Source organism: Tachypleus tridentatus, chromosome 8 (assembly GCF_004210375.1).
Source record: "Tachypleus tridentatus isolate NWPU-2018 chromosome 8, ASM421037v1, whole genome shotgun sequence".
NCBI lineage: Eukaryota > Metazoa > Arthropoda > Merostomata > Xiphosura > Limulidae > Tachypleus > Tachypleus tridentatus.
Window position 1 is genome coordinate 8,783,620 of NC_134832.1, and position 19,224 is coordinate 8,802,843.

Here is a 19,224-nt window from a genome sequence, read left to right on the forward strand (position 1 = left end):
GTTAGAGATCCAGCTAAAACTTAAACAAGCCGAGCTTCAATAAGCTCGTATCAAAGCTGAAAAAGAAAGTAAATGTCTTTTGGCCGAAAAGATACTCGTATCGAAGCCGAGAAAGAAATTAGGTTGAAAGAAATGGAAATTAGACTCGGCTCCAGTTGACAAAGGCAGTATTACAATTTTGAACTTAACATGTTAAAAAAAAAACCATTCAATGAAATCGATGCTAATAAATATTTCCAACTTTTTGAGATTATTACCTAAATGGAATAGCCCATCGAAAAATGGCCATTATTATTACAGTGTTTTAACTGGTAAAGCACAAAACGTGTAAGACATTAAAAGATATGTTAGTTTATTCTTCGTTCTCAAAAACAAAATGTGTCAAAAACAATATTACGCCAGAAAAGATCGAGCATGACAAATGTGCCACATTGAAAACGTAATTTATCAAATCATTTGTAATATGTGGAGACTCGTACATAGGAGAAATCGGAAGACCTTTTCACACGCTCATCTCGGATCGGATCAGTGTTATATACGTGTGACCAACACAAAATGTTTCCAACAAAATGCTTCCTATACAAACAAGGAAACCCAAACGTGCAGAATAAACCAAAACCCATTTAAAGTTTCTATATTACAGAAACCAAAATTTGAAAGAAAAAAATGTGGAACTACTTATTAACGACAAAAATCAAAAGATAAACAGAATGGGTGATACATATAACTAAACAGCCATGATTTTGTTCAATAAACAACACATCATACCAATACATTTCACACTTTTACTTTCAATTAAACACTTGCATACTCTGGAGTATTACAGTCTTGTAATATCTTTTTAATACTGCCAGTAAATTTTGTATCCTTCCCACTTGTAATTATTTCTTAGCAGTTTCTCTTTTTCTCTTTGTGTTTTTTTTTAGCTAATCTTAAAACATATTGTAGTTCCTTTTATTTTAATATCTCATATAAAATTAATATATGTAATACGTTGGTATAGCTGTGTAGTTAGTGTTAGAACAACAATGAAACCGTTACAATATAAAGTCATCCCAGAAGCAATGTCCAAAACTTTAATACAGAAAGTACATCATCATTTCTACCTTTGTAGAAGGCATTAATGACTAAAATATGTATTAGGACGTGTATAAAAATATACAGACGAATAAAAGCAACTAACCCAACTCTACTTTTCCAGATTATTAATTAAATAAACCCTTATGAAGATGGATGTGTCTGAAGAGCACATTTGGCATATAATGCTTTGTGAGTTTTAAAAAAGGCAATCGTGCAGCAGAAACTACACGAATAGGTGTTTATCGTAGGGAGTCCCTCAAAGGGGAAAAAATGTCGAAGGTGGTTTCAGAAGTGCAGATCAGGTGACTACAGCTTCAGTGATGCGCCACGTTAAGGTCGTCCTGTTGAGTTTAATGATGACTTGGTGTTGATTGCACTTGAAGATTGTGCTGTAACAGTTGAAGAACTAGCTCAGAAGCTTAATTCAACCCATTCAACAGTTTACTGTCATCTGCAACAGCTTGGAAAGGTGTCAAAACTAAGAAAATGGATTCCCAATGATTTGACAGAAGCCAACCTTAGAGCAACAGTGGACATTTGTATTCACTCTCGTGAACATAACTCATCTTTTTTGGACAGATTAGTGATTGGAGATTACAAATGGAAATCTTATAAAAAATGTTAAGCACTGCAGACAATGGCTTAGTGAAGGTAAACTGGCTAAAGCACAGCCCAAAATGGACCACCACCCTAGGGAAAGTGTTGTTAAGCATTTGGTGGGATATTGTTGGTGTGATCCACTTTAAGTTGCTGCCACTCAATGTAGCGATTACATCAGGCTTTTATTGTCAACAGTTAGAGTGCTTGAGTGTTGCACTGAAAGAAAAGAGGTTTGCTTTGATCAATCGTAAAGGTGTTGTGTTACACCAAGATAATGCACGGCCACATTCAGAAAGGATCACATTTGCAAAGACTGAAGAGCTAGACTGCGAAAAACTTCCACATTCTCCTTATTCTCCAGATCTTGTCCCATATGATTATCATTTATACCAAAGTTTGCAGAACTATTTTGATGGAAAAGAGCTTGAGACACATGAATATGTCAAACTACCCTCTCTATATTAATTTTCCCCAAACCCCAACAATTTTATAGAAGTGGCGTTCAGAAGCCTGTAAATCATTGGCAGGAAGTAACTGATAATAATGAAACATGAATTATTGATTAAATAACATTAAAATCATTTGAAATCCTTTCTCTTTTTCTGAACGTAACATCGGACATTACTTAAGGGATGACCTGATAATTTATAGATAGATTGTTACACGTACATTACGGCAGACTCGAGAAATAGAACATTAGAAGCGGATTTAAAATTGAACGATTATTCTAATATCAAACAGTTGCGTGTAGTAATCCTGATGAGGCTGCAAAAGCAAATTGGTTAAATAAATATATATATGTATATTATAAAGGTCGTTTCTTCTGAGATTTTTATCAAAATTGAAAGCGTAAAATGAAATGTATAGAGAACAAAACTGAAAGAATATTTGTTGTTCAAAATACTTTTATGCTTCATTTAAGTTTATATATAAAGTTTTGAGGCTAAATTTTGGGGTTGTTTACTACGTGTATTACTTAGGTACAAATGTACAATAAACATTTATTTATATTACTGAACATTATGGAATGTGGTGGAAGAAATAGTAAGGTATGTTAACACAGTTGTGTTTTTGTAGGATGAAGAATGTTTGGCAGTAAGTTGTTTGTTGAAGGCAGTGCGAGTTGTTTGAGAACTTGAAGTTCCCCTGTTCAGCGTCAGAGTTATTCCAGACAGGGTCACGTGACAGCAGATGCTGTCACTGGTGGAAGCGGTGTAGGGCAACAATCCAGTTTATCTCAAGTAAATGAAGGTTTTTGTAGGGAAACCAACGTCGTGAATTGTTCCCAGTTATTCCACATTGTATCGGAAGTTAAACTTCTAGGAATCTAGTTGCAAAAGGAAAAAAATCATAATTTGCTTAGAAGGCAGCTTAATACAAGTGCTTAACAACTTCATTTCTGGATTGATCTTCTTGTTGACTTTAATGTGACGTCAGGCTTATTTCTTCACTTTATTGTGTTCAGTATATTTTCATAAATAATTATATTAATTATTCCTATTTATGTGTAGAAGTAAATTTAATGTAATTAGTTTACGTGATTTATTCGATAGGATATTTTAGTGCATACTATTATTACATTGTATAGTAACAATTTTTTTTACTTACACCTTGTAGTGGATAGAATTTAGATGCTAATTTGCAGTTAAAATATAGTTATCTATAGAAAATGTAATAATTTTAGATCATGATTTATTTTAACTTTTAGAAATGTCAACGTTATAGCTTTTATTTTAATTGTGTTTGTTAAAATAACTATTTTGAATTTTATGTTTCTGCGTTAAAAATTAAAATTCTCTAACAATGTAAAAAGAGTGTAAATTTAATATTTCATTGTAATCAACCAGATTCTGAAGAAGGACGGGAAAAACTAGCAGAAGGTCATCATGAGTTCCCATTTTCTTTCCAGCTTCCATCCGGGTAAGTACTTATAATATATGGTAATATTATTTAAATAAGCAGCGGTACATATTATCATACTCTGACAGTGATTAAGGTTAGCATTATTTAGATAACATTTTTATTTGTTCTTTTTTAACGTATAGAGTGGTCCAATATTGTTTTTGCTGTTTTAAAATATAATAATTAAATAACGAAATAAATATATCCATTCAGTTTTCAATATACTGTGACTAAACTCAAACGGTTTTTACTGTCATGTCAGTAGATCTCTTTGTCATTACGTCTAACCGATATTCAGTTTCCGTCTTTAGCTCAGTGATGTTTGCTATTGATGTGCGATACATTATGCCCTTAGCACATCTCCAAAGAAAAAGGTCTAGTGGAGTGTTGCCTGGCAAACGTGGAGGCCACATAATTGGTCCAACCCAACCAATCCTTCTCATTGAGCCTTTTTTTTTTCACTGAAGTAAAAAACAAAATAAGATTTCACAACTAAGGTTTGAGTTGGGATAGATGTTAAACTGCATTGTTTTTTTGTTTTTGTTTTCAAGTTATAACTGAACAATTCAACATTGCTTTGTTGTCACTAAACATAGATATTTGAAAATATTGACAATAACTCTTACAAGTATAAGCTACAAACAAAACAAGAAAAAAATATTATCTGATTTTTACTTTTATTATGTTGGGCCCTTAATGTGAATGAAAGAAAACGTAATTCCAGTTTTTTTGTTTAAATAGTAAACTGATTTTTAACGTTGTAATTTTTGCTACATCATTCTGTTGGGTATTTCTGTATTTTAGTCAGTAAAATATTTATTGACACTGTCTAAAAATGTGTAATAAAAATATGAAAGTATTGAATTCAAAACAACATTATTAAAATATCAGTAAATGTGTCTTATCGCAATTCGGTCAAGATGAACTGTTTCATAAAATCCCTTTTTTTCATGAAATATTTTTGAACACGTATATTTGTTAAAAAATAAAAATTAAATAATTCTAATGTTCTAAATTACTGGTGTTTTCAAAAAGAGAGTGCCCTTTCAACCGTGGGGGGCGTTATAATGATACGGTCAACCCCACTATTCGTTGGTAAAAGAGTAACCAAAAAATTGGCTGTTGGGGGTGATGACTAGCTGCTTTCCCTTTAGTCTTACACTGCTAAATTAGGGAGGTGCTAGCTCAGATAGCCCTCGAGTAGCTTTGCGATAAATTTAAAACAAACCAAACCAAAAAGAGGGCCCTAGTGTATGCATGCATGATTAGTACGAGGGCTGTTCAAAAAATACGCGAACTGACGTAATAAAACAAAATGTCCTTTATTTAGAAGTTACAGGTCTGGGACCCCTTCAAAGTACTCTCCTCCCCAACGCACACACTTATCCCAACGGTGTTTTCACTTGTTGAAACAGTCCTGGTACGCTTCTTTTGTAATGTCCTCCAGCTTCTTCGTCGCATTTGCCTTAATCTCGGGAATCGTCTCAAATCTTCTTGCTTTCAGGGGTCTTTTGAGTTTGGGGAACAAGAAAAAATCGCAAGGAGCAAGGTCAGTTGAGTAGGGGGGTGGAGAAGAATAGTGATCGAGTGTTTGGCCAAAAACTCACGAGTTCTGAGGCACAAATTTCGCAGCAACGCGGTGCATCTTCAATTTTTCGGTCAAAATCTCGTAACAAGATCCAACTGATATCCCACACTCTTCAGCAAGCTCCCTGACAGTCAGACGTCGATTTGTCCGCACCCAGGGTGTTGATTTTGTCGACGTGTGGGTCGTCAGTTGACGTGGAAGGACGTCCAGGACGCTCATCATCTTCAATGGACTGTCGACCATCCTTAAAAAGTTCATGCGCTTCATAGCAACATCACCGTAAGCCGTGTTAAGCATAGCAAAAGTTTCAGTCGCAGATTTTCCAAGTTTAACACAAAATTTCACAGCAATTCGTTGCTCCTTCAGGTCATTCATTCTGAAATCCGCCAAACGAAAAAATCGCACTTCACTTAAAACCGCGTAGCTAATACACAAATGAAGATATCTGCAATCGGGAAATGGCGTCGTAATCAGGTGATCTGTGCGAACCTAGCGACACCAAGCGGATTCCCCTGGAACCAACTGGAGCCGCGCAATTCAAACAGTTCGCGTATTTTTTGAACAGACCTCGTAGACACAACAGGTCAATCTACTTTTCGCTATGTAGGGTTCCCACGTATAAGTGAAATTCAATATTATTTCTTATTCATAATTTTACGTGCCCTGAAATACGCTGTACTGTCGTCAGAAATAAAATTTATTTGATATGTATATGTGGAAGTGTTAAAATTTATATAGTAAAACTAACTATAATGAATTTGAAGTATACGATCTCGTCTATTTTCAGATATAAAATATAAACTTTCCATAAATACTATCCTAATTCAAGTTCGGGAATGGTTATTATTAGTCTAACAATGTCATTCAAAAACAGAGAAAATTACAACTGCATTAGACCAGTACTAGTGAAATTTGTAGTGGAAATTAGTTCCTAGAACAAGAATAAATTCGAAAACAGTTCTTTGTTGCAGCCCCTGGTTACTCAGTGGTAAGTCTGGGAATGTATAGCGCTGAAAACCGGGTTTGGGTACCTGTATTTAGCACAGCACAGTTAGCCCATTGATCAGCTTTACTATTAATAGTAAACAAACATATAATTTATTGTAAATGGCTACTAACAAGCATATAGTGGGGTTCAGCAATAAGGGACTAAACAAGAAAGTATAACATAACCAGCCCATGACCATGGAACCGGTGATCACACTCTATAAGGAACACATTGTCGAATAACAGGAAATAGTTAATCGAAGGAAATCATTTTATTATAAGTATAATTTGAAGAAATATTTAAAAATATTACAGTAATAGGTTAAACATGGCACAAAAGAAAAAAAAATCGAAGCAAAAAAACAACAACATTTGTGCATGGAATGTTTGGTATAAGACCAGTTAAACTCATGCGTTCCCATTCGTTCTTTTATCAAGAAACTTTCGCCCCAGTGGTTCAACAGTATTTCTGCTGACTCATACCGCTGAAAACCTGGTTTCGATAAATGTGGTGCGCAGAGCACAGATAGCCTATTGTATAGCTTAATTCTAATCAAACAAACGATAAATTTGCCCCATATGTTTCATTTATGATAATTTGCTTTAACAAGTATATATGACAGGTATTATTACAATGAAGCGTATGTCAGTATTTTATAAACTAAGGAGTTTTTAAAATAGCATATTATTATATGAAGTTTTGTTCATAAATGTATCAGTAAGCTTGTTAATATCTGATTTTACGTATATATATAAATATATATAATTTTACATCGAGTATGACGAAACGTGTTTTCTATATGAAATAGAGATTTGTTAGTAACAAATACTCATGGTGTAATTTAGCCATAAAATATTAAGCTTCGTATTTATTTATAAACTAAGGAAGTTTCGTCAATAGTATCATAAAGTATTTTGAAAGTTTGTTAATAAATTTTCGACGTGTATCGGAGATTTTAATTACGTATACTATGAATATTATAGTAGTTTATGATGAGAAATGAGTTTCATATAAGAAAATCACAGAACTTTCATTTTTATACATTTGATAAAGTGTGAATGAAACATTTTTTTGTGTAAATATATTGGACTAACCGGTTGGTATGTGTATTGAGAAACAGACTTTGTCAACTAATAAGTGACCTTTATCATGCGTGTCAATGATCTGTTCTATATAGTGTTAAATCTGCGTTCACTGTTTCAAAAATGACATATTTGCTAGAACTACGTACTACCTAGAAGTAGAGTAGTTTCGAAGTTTGACTGAAATGTTCCTGATCAAACAGAACTTTGAATTTTATGTTTATTTAATGATTTTCAATCACATAGAATTATGGCTGCAAAGTTTTGTTTTATTTCTAATAGATGGTATGATTTAAATTGAATAATCTATAGAAAATGGTAAATTTTGTTTTAATTATTAGTAAACTAATTGCTTAAAGTATATGTGACGATCCATTAAAATAGTAACAGCCTCTTATTTCTAACCATTGATGACATTATTAAGACAATGACGTTATCATCGTTTGCTCATAGCACAAGTGATCACATAATAATCTTTGACGTAAGTTCAAGTTTGTATAAATCTATGCATTAGTTTTAATGTTTGTGAACTTTTAGTAGAAACAGCAAGTCATTCATTTTTTTTAGTAGTAGTAAAATTAATTACGAGGCTTGTAATATAATTAAGTCGAGTCGTATGATTTGTATATTTTTATTCTTAAAAAAACAATTGCAAAGTTTTTGACAATTACATGCACATTTTTTTGAAAAGGGTGATGCTATCATAGTGTTCGCCCAGGTGTTTTAGACAGTTATTGTTCTGTTTGTAATTGTTATGATATTGATTGTCAGTGTAGTAAATCCTGATAGAAATGTTTATGCAAACAAAACCTTTTTTCTGTTTTTGCTTTAAAATAAATTTATCGCTGTTGTTAGATAAATCAATATTGACTGTTGTCAATAATTTGAAATGCTCATCTAATACAGAGCAACTGTTTCTAAAGATGAGATAATTAAAATAATAATGAAATTTCACATATCTATGTAGAATCGATCTATCATTTTGTTTTAAGCCGACTGTAGTCTAACAGTATGTGGGTCACTGTGTGTAATAATTGTACGCTGACCCGTCAGATATTAAGAATGTACAGTCAGTGTCTTGTGTGGTTATGTGATGAACCTATTTAGTTAGCAACAAAGATGTCAACCTAAAGACGACCTAAGAAGGTCGAAACGTTGTTCTTCACTTTATTTCAATAAAAGATTTAATACGTATACCAGCCGTCTTGGGGTACATACAACAAATATTTTAATCACTCGGCCCTTGCACTAGCTAACCAATTACTGTGAAATAGAATATGTCATCTTAATCCTATGACTTTCCTAATTTTGTATACTCCCTTAATCAAGACGTTAGAGGCCTTGAATATGAAACCTTGGCAGGGGTTTAGTTTAGAGAGAGAGGTCTGATGAATTCTCTCCCCAACATGTTCAGGAACGCTGTAGTTCCTTTCCAACCCCGCTCATGAAAGATTGTTTGCCTTCACGTGGGAGTTTTCCTGTATTTTAATTTGACTTGTCTTAAGGTGATGAAGTGAGGTGGGGCAGAATGAAAATGACGGGTGAGAAAGGAGAGAGAGACAAAGGCGGCACAAGGGAAGTAGGCCAAGCCAGAGCCAGTAGTCCAAATAGTCGGATGGCAGACCAGACGAAATATTTACTCAAACGGCACGATTCGGGCTGTGCTAGGATGTTGCCTTGGCTAGGATCTAAAAATCCAATGCTTGAAATTTAGATGTGGGGGGAGTGCCCCGAGGAAACCCACTTTCACGGCCAGGGCGCCGAATAATCTACCCTGGCCGTGTCCGGAAGTAGCTGAAAAAAAAGCAATGTTATTAATACATTATAGGAATAGAACACAATTGCCTTAAGGCTAGAATGTAGTAGTAGCTGGTTGGATAATGACTTGAAAACTGCTTGCTGTGGTCTTATAAAGCAGAGAAGAACTTCAGGTTGAACTTGCGTTCACATCTGATGCCCAGAGGTGATGAGAAAAACATGAGAGTGGTTGTGAGTTGACTGATTGTTGTTCTTCAGCGGTATGGGATGATTTGTTTCTTCTTGCAATTTTAGTTTGTGTTTTCTGAGTGCTTGTGGACTGGTTCTAAGTTTTAACTGACGCATCGGAAATCGTAATTTCAATGGTCTGAATCTGGCTGGAGGTTGTGTTACATTAAGTAAGAACTGAGATCTGGCAGGAACTGTCGCATGTCTTCCTTGGTTTATTAAGTCTTGAGATGTTGCTGGCAGTGGAAGTTGTCGGCGTCGATGTTTTCTGTTTTCGTGTTTTTCCTGGCTGGTTCTGGATTTAGTTGTATTTCTGTGGTTGACCTTTGGAAGTTGTCCGTTGATTGTCTTTGTTGTCTGAAAAATTTATTAGACCACGAGTTGGTGGAACGGCGATGCGGGCGTTCGACACTGAAGTGAAATATGTGATGGTAACATCCGTTACGTAAAATATTATCAGCACTATACTTCGAGATTGTCACTATCTTCATGAAATAAGTGGGCAGGTTGGTGTTTCTGGAGAATATGCGATGTACGGCGTGTATCTTGGTCTGGATTTGACATTCAGTGGCTTGTTTGATTTCTTCTTGTTGAATGGTTGGGTCGACGCTCCTGAGGTACACAGAGAAAAGGCTGACAGGACTTCTAGTGGGGGAACAACTGACATTAATTTCAGTGTTCCATGGTTGACATAGATATACTTGATTGGTGGGTGCAGAGAGCTGGATAAGAATTCCGCCCCGGCGAAGGAATCGGGTCCTGGTTGCTCCTGGCTTAGCTTGAGCGATGAAAATGGCGACTTGTAAAGGCGTAAGGTGCAGCGGTAGACCATCGACGATTACCGGCGAGACCAGTGGTATAATTGGCGTAGTTGGTCCTTGCGTCTTCAACAGCATGATAGCAAAGATATCAATACGTCTTGCTTGCTTGGTGACTAGCGTGGAACCTCTCTTGTTGAATGTCAAATATCTAGGACTGTCATGCTTTATTTCTTCAAACTCTGCTCTATTTATAAACTGTGTTGGTGACGTCAATATCTCCAAGGTGTTGTAAGAAGAAAGATTTACATTTGATTACTTGTGACAACAGTCACAATAACTGTCTATATGTGTATTTTAGTTTGACATTAAATACGGATTCGTTAGTTTTATGAATTTATAATAGAAACATTTAGAACTTCGTGTTATGTGTTTCGTGACAGATAGTCTGAAATTTGTGGTAATTTAAATAATAGTAATCAGTAAGCCCTTCATTTATTATATTTAGTTGTAAGGCGATTATTGGTTATGTATCATTTGTGAAACATTGGGTGTCTTGCAGAACGTTGTCTGAAAAAAGCTATTGACAATTTAGAAATGTATTCCATACTTTGACAAGTTGTGTGTGCTTTTGCAGGTGATAAGTGCTTATGTAGAAAATGTACGAATGCGATAATTCAATGATTTATACAGATATTTATTACAGATAATAATTTTAACATAATTAAGTATAGATGTCGATTACTTACAGAATAAGTGTTACATTATATTTGTTAAAATCCTACGGTAATAATAGTAATAAAGTATTTGTGATAGTCCGTCTTTGTAAAACATGAGTAAATTATTTTGTCACAAGTTAGTAAAAGTATCATTGTGCAATAAGCGTTTCATTTACTCTGTAAATTGTTAAAATTAAAGTACAAGTTTTAACTGTTGTATGATATTGTACTTTTTAGGATGATTTAAACCTATAATCATGTGTTGTATGTGTGGTAAAAATGCATGCAGTTTTGATCAAGTTAAGTTAACTAATATATCATGCCATTGAAAAACACCTGATTGATAATTAAAAAGGTAAGATATAATACTTTTAGGAAATATAAATGGTAAGGAAATTTAATTAACTGATGAATTAGTGTTTAACGAATTAAATTTAATGAATTAATTGTAATCGATTTAACGAATTAGTGTTAAACATTCTTTTTAGCGTGATTTAATTGATGGTCAATTATCGTCATGATGAGACATACAGTCATGTGAAAAAGTTAGGACACCTGTGTATTTTTGTAACATTTTTGGATATATGGATATTTCCCCTCGGTGTGGATTCCTGTACGTGGTGAGGGGACCTCTCAGGGAAGGTTCTGTTTTGTCTGGTTACCTTCTCTGGGATCTAAACATTCACCCACGTGTTTGCCGTGCGTGGCGACCCGTGAAGGGAAGGAGAGGATCCTGGCTGTATTATACAAGCAACTGCTCATTGTATTCCTAAAACCTCGACACGTTTTCCACGATATCCTCGTTTGGTGGAATCCTGCTTGCCACTTAGCACAGAAGGCTCAAAAACGGGCCTGGGATACTTTTCGTAGATATTTCATACTTTCGAACCACGTCGCTCTCCAATGGGCTCGTCCACATGCTAGGTGGGTAAGACGTCTAAGCCAGAAAGAATCTTGGATTAAGTTCACAACTAGCATATCTTCTACCACCAGTTTCAAGGTCATATGGGACAGAATTCGAAAGGTCAGTGGGCACTACAATTCTGTCCCTCTCTCTATCTTACTCTCTGATGGTCAGGAGGTGGCTGATGTCTGGAGCATCGATGATATTCTAGGTGAAAGCTTTTGCCGGGTATCTAGCACTTCTGCTTGTTTCTCCACCTTCTTGGCCATCAAGACTCGGGCAGAGCGTTTACCTCTTTCCTTTTGAACTGACTGCATCTTTGTCTATAATTGTCCCTTTACACTGGTGGAACTGAAAATGGCCCTTCATCGGTCTGGCAGTACATCTGTTGGACCCGATGATGTACACTATGACATGCTCCACCATCTGTCTCCTGCTTCTTTTGATGTCCTTCTAATTGTCTTTAACCAGATCTGGCAGGAGAATGTTTTTCCTGATGCGTGGCACCAGGCTATTATTTTACCTTTCTCTAAGCCGGGGAAATATCCCAAGATTCCTTGAAACTACCGTCCAATTGCTTTGACGAGCTGTCTCTGTAAGACCTTATAAAGAATGGTTAATGCTCGTCTTGTTTTGTTCCTCGAATCAAACAACCTTTTCTCGCCCACTAGTGTGGGTTCCGACAATAGCACTCCACCACAGACCACCTAATTAGACTTGAAACATCAATCAGAGAAGCCTTTCTCAAACGCCAACATCTTGTATCAATATTTGACATTGAGAAGGCTTATGGACACAACATGGAGGTATGGCATTTTGCGAGGCCTCCATACATATGGGTTACGTAGCCATTTACCCATGTTTATTAAAATTTTTTAATGGACAGGAGATTCCAAGTTCATGTGGGTTCGACACTTTCCCGTTCTTTTGTACAAAAACTTGGAGTACTTCAGGGCTGTGTTTTGAGTGTCACACTTTCTGTATAAAGATAAATGCCATCACTGAACAACTCTGTGACCTTTCTTTCAGTCACCTGAAAAAGGCAGACACTCCAGATTGGAAGTACCGTCTTTTATTTAATGAACATCTTTCAAACAATCATTCTATTCCAATTTATACAGATGGCTCCAAATCAGGTAATTCAGTTGGCTCTGCCATGGTTTGCTGTGGTTCGGTTGTTGCGCGCAGAATCCCCTCTACAGCTTCTGTGTTCACTGCTGAACTGTATGCCATATCTCTTGCCCTGGATATATAGAAGCTGAGCAGTACTCCAACTGCACTATTTATACTGACTTACTTAGTTCTATACTGGCCCTGTAATCGCTACACGTTGGCTCACACCCTGTTCTCGCTGATATTCAAAACCGACTGGCCCATTTCTCATTAACTGCTACTTCTATCCAGTTTTTCTGGATACCAGGCCATGTTGGTATTCGCGGGAACGAGCTTGCAGACACGGCAGCTAAATCTATCTGCTCAGGCACTATCACCACTGTACCTATTTCGTACATGGACTATGGTCCTGTATTCAAGGCTCGGCTCCGTGCCAGCTGGCAGTCCACTTGGAGCAAGTAACGCGACAACAAGCTTTTTCAAATAAAACCCTATATTGGGCTTTGGCCATCTAGCTTCCACAAGGTTCGGAAGGAGGACGTTGTTCTAACTAGACTACATATTGGTCACAGTTTTTTATCTCATCGTTTTCTTTTGTCTGCAACTGTTACACCATTGTGTAATTTGTGTAACACTCAAATCACTGTTAGCCACGTTTTACTTTCTTGCCATCGTTACGACTCTCAACGACGGCACTATTTTAAACATGTTTTTTTCTCAGGGTATATCTGTAACATTGGACAGTGTTATTGGTGATGGTGACACTGTCCATTTTGATAAAGTGTTTAGTTTTTTAATGACCACTAATCTTTTTAATTCATTACACCTTTTTATTTGTGGTTCCCTTTTCAAAGTTTAATCTCTAGTTCAATTTGAAATTAAAAAATGGCCAGAACATTAAATAACTCGATAGCAGGACTGGAAAGGCCAACTTCAGGTGACTAACGCTGCTGTTTGAACTATCCGTTTGAACTATTCGTTAGTCGTCCTGGCGAGTTGTTATTTCAATTTTGCTGCATGTCTTTTAAACTTTTATTACTTTACCCTTTGGTACTGGCCATAATGACACATAACCCAGAACCAGGACTGGAAAGACCAACTTCAGGTGACTGACAGTATTTCTTGAACTTACCTGTTAGTCTTCCTGGCGGGTTAAGATCATTACCATTTAGCTAGAGAAAGTACTTTACAACGTCTTTTACTCTGCTTTCTCTCTTAAAATTGTAAACTAGGTGTCAACATTGGTTTTATGCTTTTTTTGTTTTTCAATGCTGTTTTGTTTTACCTTCATTTCCTTTTCTGTATTTTACGACATTTAATTTGTTTTTACCTTTTTACCGGACGTTTGGCGCAGATATCCTAGCTGCTTTGTGCCATAAAACACTAAATCAATCAATCAATCAATCAATCAACTATATGGGTATTTAATCTCAATTTTAACAATACTGAGAGATTGTAGGAATGTAACTAAACAATTAAAACTGAAGAAAAGACTTTTCAAGATCTTCTGTAAATGTAATTCTACAAAAATGCATATTCTAACTCAGGAAAAAGTTAGAGCACCCTCACATTTATTCCCACTTAAAATGGCTCAACTCGCACACAGGTGTATCACACCAGATGCACATGATTAGAAGATCGTTACTAAGCATTTTGAATGAGGCTTGCCCTATTTAAACCTCAGACATTTAGTATGGTGTGTTCCTGACTGTTGAAGTGAGAGTGAGCACCATGGTGAGAGCAAAAGAGCTGTCTGAGGCCTTCAGAAAGAAAATTGTAGCAGCTTATGAGTCTGGTAAGGGATTTAAAAAGATCCCAAAAGATTTTGAAATCAGCCATTCCACTGCCTGGAAAATAGTCAACAAGTGGTGGGCTTTCAAAACAACTGCCAACATGCCCAGGTCTGGTCGTCCAAGCAAGTTCACTCCGAGAGCAGACCGCAAGATGCTAAAAGAGGTCTCCAAACACCGTAACATGTTATCACGGGACCTACAGCAGGCTCTGGCTACTGTTGATGTGAAAGTGCACGTCTCTACAATCAGAAAGAGACTGCACACGTTTAACTTGCATGGGAGGTGTGCAAGGAGGAAACCTTTGCTCTGTAAGAGAAACATCAAGGCCAGACTGAAGTTTGTCAGAGAGAATGTAGACAAAAACCAGGACTTCTGGAATAATGTTCTTTGGACAAATGAGTCCAAATATGAATTTTTGTGACCTGGGCAGCTCACAGTCATAGAATCCACCATGAATTCTACCGTGTATCAGAGGGTGCTTGAGGATCATGTGAGACCATCTGTAAGAAAAGGAAAGCTTAAGCGCACGTGGACCCTGCAAAACAACAATGACCCAAAACATACCAGTAACTCCACCAAGGACTGGCTGAAAACTAAGAAATAGAGAGTCCTGGAATGGCAAAGTCAAAGCCCAGATCTTAATCCCATTGAGATGCTGTGGGGTGACTTGAAACGGGTTGTACATGCAAGAAACCCCTCAAACATCCTACAGTTGAAAGAATTCTGCATTGAGGAGTGGGCCAAACTTTCTTCAGACCGATGTCAGAGACTGGTATATGGCTACAAGAAGCGTCTCACTGCAGATATTTCAGCCAAAGGGGGTAACACTAGCCATTAGGGAGTAGGGTGTCCTAACTTTTCCTCAGTTAGAATATGCATTTTTTTGTAGAATTATATTTAAAGAAGATCCTGAAAAGTCTTTTCTTCCGTTTTAATTGTTTAGTTATATTCCTATAATCTCTCAGTTTTGTTGAAATCGAGATTAAATATCTATATATCCAAAAATGTTACAAAAATACACAGGCTTTCATATGGTATCCTAACTTTTTCACATGACTGTATATTGTATGAGCCATAACCACCTAGAAACATGTTTTCTACTTTGTAGTAGGATTATTTACTTATTAATTAATTAACCAATAAATTAGCATTCACTGACATTTAGGATTAACTAATTAGTATTAAGCATCCTTTTCAGAGTGATTAAATCAATTAAGTATATTCTTGTTGATACATTTATGAGTCATAGCCGCCTAAACCCACGTTCTTTACTTTGTAATACTGTTAGATGATCATTCATCTTAACTGCCTGTTTCATATAGAACTATAATTCCAGTCCTCCATAGTTTAGTTGCGTCCTATGGTGATACTTTGTTCAACTATCACATAATTGTCGCCTAACGACAAGCCTTCTGGTGGCAAGGTTGGAAACTATGAATTGTGATCTTTGATGACATCATACCTTCCCTCCCTGAGGCAGCCAGTCAGCGATCTTTCCGAGATTATTATTATTGTATGTCATGTTATTGGTTTAACAATACATTATTCAGGTATCCCATTAATATATCGTTTATTCTCTGACCTAAAGTAAACTAATAGAGTAAAAATGAAAGGTAAACATAAACACGTCAGAAAGTAAGAGTGAATTGTCATTTATGTATGATATTTTCAACTTTAATAGTTAATCTATTAGTAAGAAAAGAGTATTCGAGTCACGTTTTTATGAAGAAGTTCTCATTCATTCCCCTGCTTTCAAAAGTGTGTAAAGAACAGTTTTGTTTTATTTTTGTAATGTAACAGTTTACACGTATTATTAAAATATTGTTTTATCATTAATTTATAGGTTGCCTTTATCTGGGATTTCAAAAAAGAAAATTCACGTTTTACAATTTTTTGTTTTTGCGGGACTTGTTTCGCTCGAAAAACCACAAACAAACCCGAAACAAGTACCCTTTTATACACGTGTTGATTTGCATTTTTACCGGCTGTTTGGCGTAAATAGGCTAGTTACTTTGTGTAGATAAACTCGATACAACCAATAATTAATTTAGATAGCACAATTAACTGAACAATTTCCGCGAGTTGGTGTTCACGACGATGGACTAGGAAAACGAATAGCTGACATGAGACATTTTATAATGGAAATTCGTCGACGTTGTGAGCATTATCTTTGATTTGTTAGTGAAGAATGTATTTTATTCATAAATGAACAGCGTTTCGGGCCCAAAAGTAATTACTACTTTCGCTGTAGAAAATGCGAAACAAAAGTCATTGTTTGATGAGATCCAGATCAAACATTCAGTTTTCGGCAGCTTGGGAATTCACCGCACTAGGGAAATGGTCGTGCCCAACAAGAGGAGATCCTTTCAGTTTTAGGAATATTGGCTATGAGCGCACAAACATTCTAAAGAAAACAAGTGAGAGAAGTATGTGTGTATAGTTTTGTGATATATTTATTTCCACAATACCAGTTTCTTTTTTTGGTATAATATAGAGTGGATGTTTTAAATTATTAGTCTCGGAGGCTTTTGTATGTAAACTAGACAAGTTTCAGAACAGTGAGTTGCTTGTTTACTGTTTATACATTATAAACTATGACTTTTGTGGGGAATTTTACTTGAATATTGTAAATGTATAACAGTTTAATACACGTTTTTATTTATAAGAAACGATAAATTTACTTATTGCATGCCTTTTCTGTTTAGAAGGAAATGCTATTTACCTTTATGAAATAAAACCAAAAAAGTACTTTTTGTACTCGTAATATAAATAACAGTAAAGTGTCTATAAGCAATGAATATAAGTTCTTGTATAACTATGTATATGCTTGCTGAAATCTTATTATAACTTTGAAATTTTCCTTTTTTCAGACGTGGGAAGACTATATAGGCACAAGTGGAAGAACCTGAAAAGAAGAAATACGATTAGCTTAAGAGGCAGCAAATATGGATCTGGATGGAGATCCATGGATAAAAGCTGTTGCTGGCTATGGAACAAGAAACTACGTTCATTGTTATACGTTTGATACTAGAGTTGCAGTCATTATTGGCCACTGTACAAGAAAGATATTGTGCTTTTCTGGTGTTCGAAACAAATATCGTTGCATATGTGCCACATATGAGAAAAGGCAAGCAGCAACTGAGCACAAACGCTACTGAAACTTAATCGAATCATTTCCTGCCACGGAACCTGATATTAATGTAGAAGATTTCTCTAAGAGTGAATCCATGCACAAAGTAAGGTATAAGGTACTAACCGGTGACGGTGATTAAAGTGTTTATAACAGTTTTGGAAAGAGTATATGGCCGAGCAGTGAGTGTGCCAACCATGTGGTCAGAAACTACACTAAAGTATTGCACAACACTGCTAGCAAAAGCACAGAAAATACAAAATGCAATAAGTCAAGAATAAGTTGTTTAGAAAAGTGCAAAAGGCATAATTTGATACAACAGTAAAAATTCAAGTTGTATAAAATATTTCTCAGATGGTCAAAACAATGGCCCATATCATGTGTTTGGAAACTACGTAAGCTTCTGTTCAGTAGTCAGCAACAACGATAAAACAAACAATATCCTAACAATGCCACGTAACATTCTCATTATGACAGCTTTAGACATACTTGAACAAAAATCCGATGGACTAATATTTCATATGACACTAGCAATCTTGCCGAATTATATATGTACACTTTTTACGAAATTCATCAGTATTTCTCGCAGAGGTGAATATCACTGGCATTATCAAAGTGCTAGTTTATCATACCAAATGGCGCTCTTTAGCTTGGAAATTTTCTTTCAGCAAAAGTACATCTGCTATATTGAAAAATACGCAGCGAAAACAAAAATACAGCGATATTTGTTGTAAAGACGCTTGCAGATGCCCGAGGCAAAAAAGAAAAACCGCTGTGAAGTTATTAGTAATGAATGTTGACTATGCATGAACGAAAAAGTCAGCGACCTCATTATGGAATATGGAAGAATAAAATCCGAATTTCTAATGGAATTGCAGTTATCAAATGAAATTAGGGATAACGGTGAGAGTGAAACAAAGATACAGAACAGAAACCTAAAGTGGAAATAGAAGTAAAAAAGTGATAGTTTCTTACTTTAGTGATGTATACAAGGTAAGAGAGATAACATAATGTGTCTGCCTCATAAAACTTGTTTAGTATAACATTGACCTAAATACACCAGCTGTTGAATGCGACGGACAAGCAAGTGCAATTATTGCCTATATCACTGTGACAAATATCTGTCAAACATTCGTGCCTATTTGTAGGTGTTTAAAAACGTATTATTTGGCGCATAGCCAGATGGACTGATTGCAGGTAATAAAATATGAGAAATATCCAAAACTGCCGAGTGCATTTCTTTAATTAAAGCTTTTAGAAAGATTAAATATTTTTGTTCTAGTGTTGAGAATGATAATCTGAAACCGAAAGAAAACCACGGTTATTTCTGTCAAATTTAAAGGCAGCTGCATATTACAGGTAGAGATTTTTGCGACTTTGTTCTGTGGATATTCAAAGAGAAAATATTCAGAGAATTAAGAAAAAAAAAGGGTGGGAATAGGAAATATTTCCCACGTTATTGTATTATTATTTTTTATTTTTATTTTTTTTATGGAAGCTTTGCTACCAGTGTTTATTGATCCAGAATTGTTAGAAACATGACTATATAGGACAGACACCTTGAGGTAATATGGTGTAAAA

General features: G+C 35.6%; 1 protein-coding gene across 7 annotated transcripts in view; it reads left to right on the top strand.

Annotated features, from left to right (window-relative positions):
- LOC143258494 (arrestin domain-containing protein 3-like) overlaps nucleotides 1-19,224 on the top strand; it is a 70,932-nt gene that overhangs the window by 32,414 nt on the left and 19,294 nt on the right. For 4 of the 7 annotated variants that reach the window (XM_076517547.1, XM_076517546.1, XM_076517544.1 and 1 more), the window contains one exon: nucleotides 3,528-3,600. Coding sequence is in view for 3 of the 7 variants with exons in the window: in XM_076517546.1 (XP_076373661.1) it covers nucleotides 3,528-3,600 (73 nt within the window). In the remaining 4 variants the exon portion in view is untranslated. Of the gene's footprint in view, nucleotides 1-2,770; nucleotides 3,140-3,527; nucleotides 3,601-19,224 lie in introns of those variants that run through there. The other 3 variants (XM_076517549.1, XM_076517550.1, XM_076517552.1) reach the window with 3 other exon arrangements.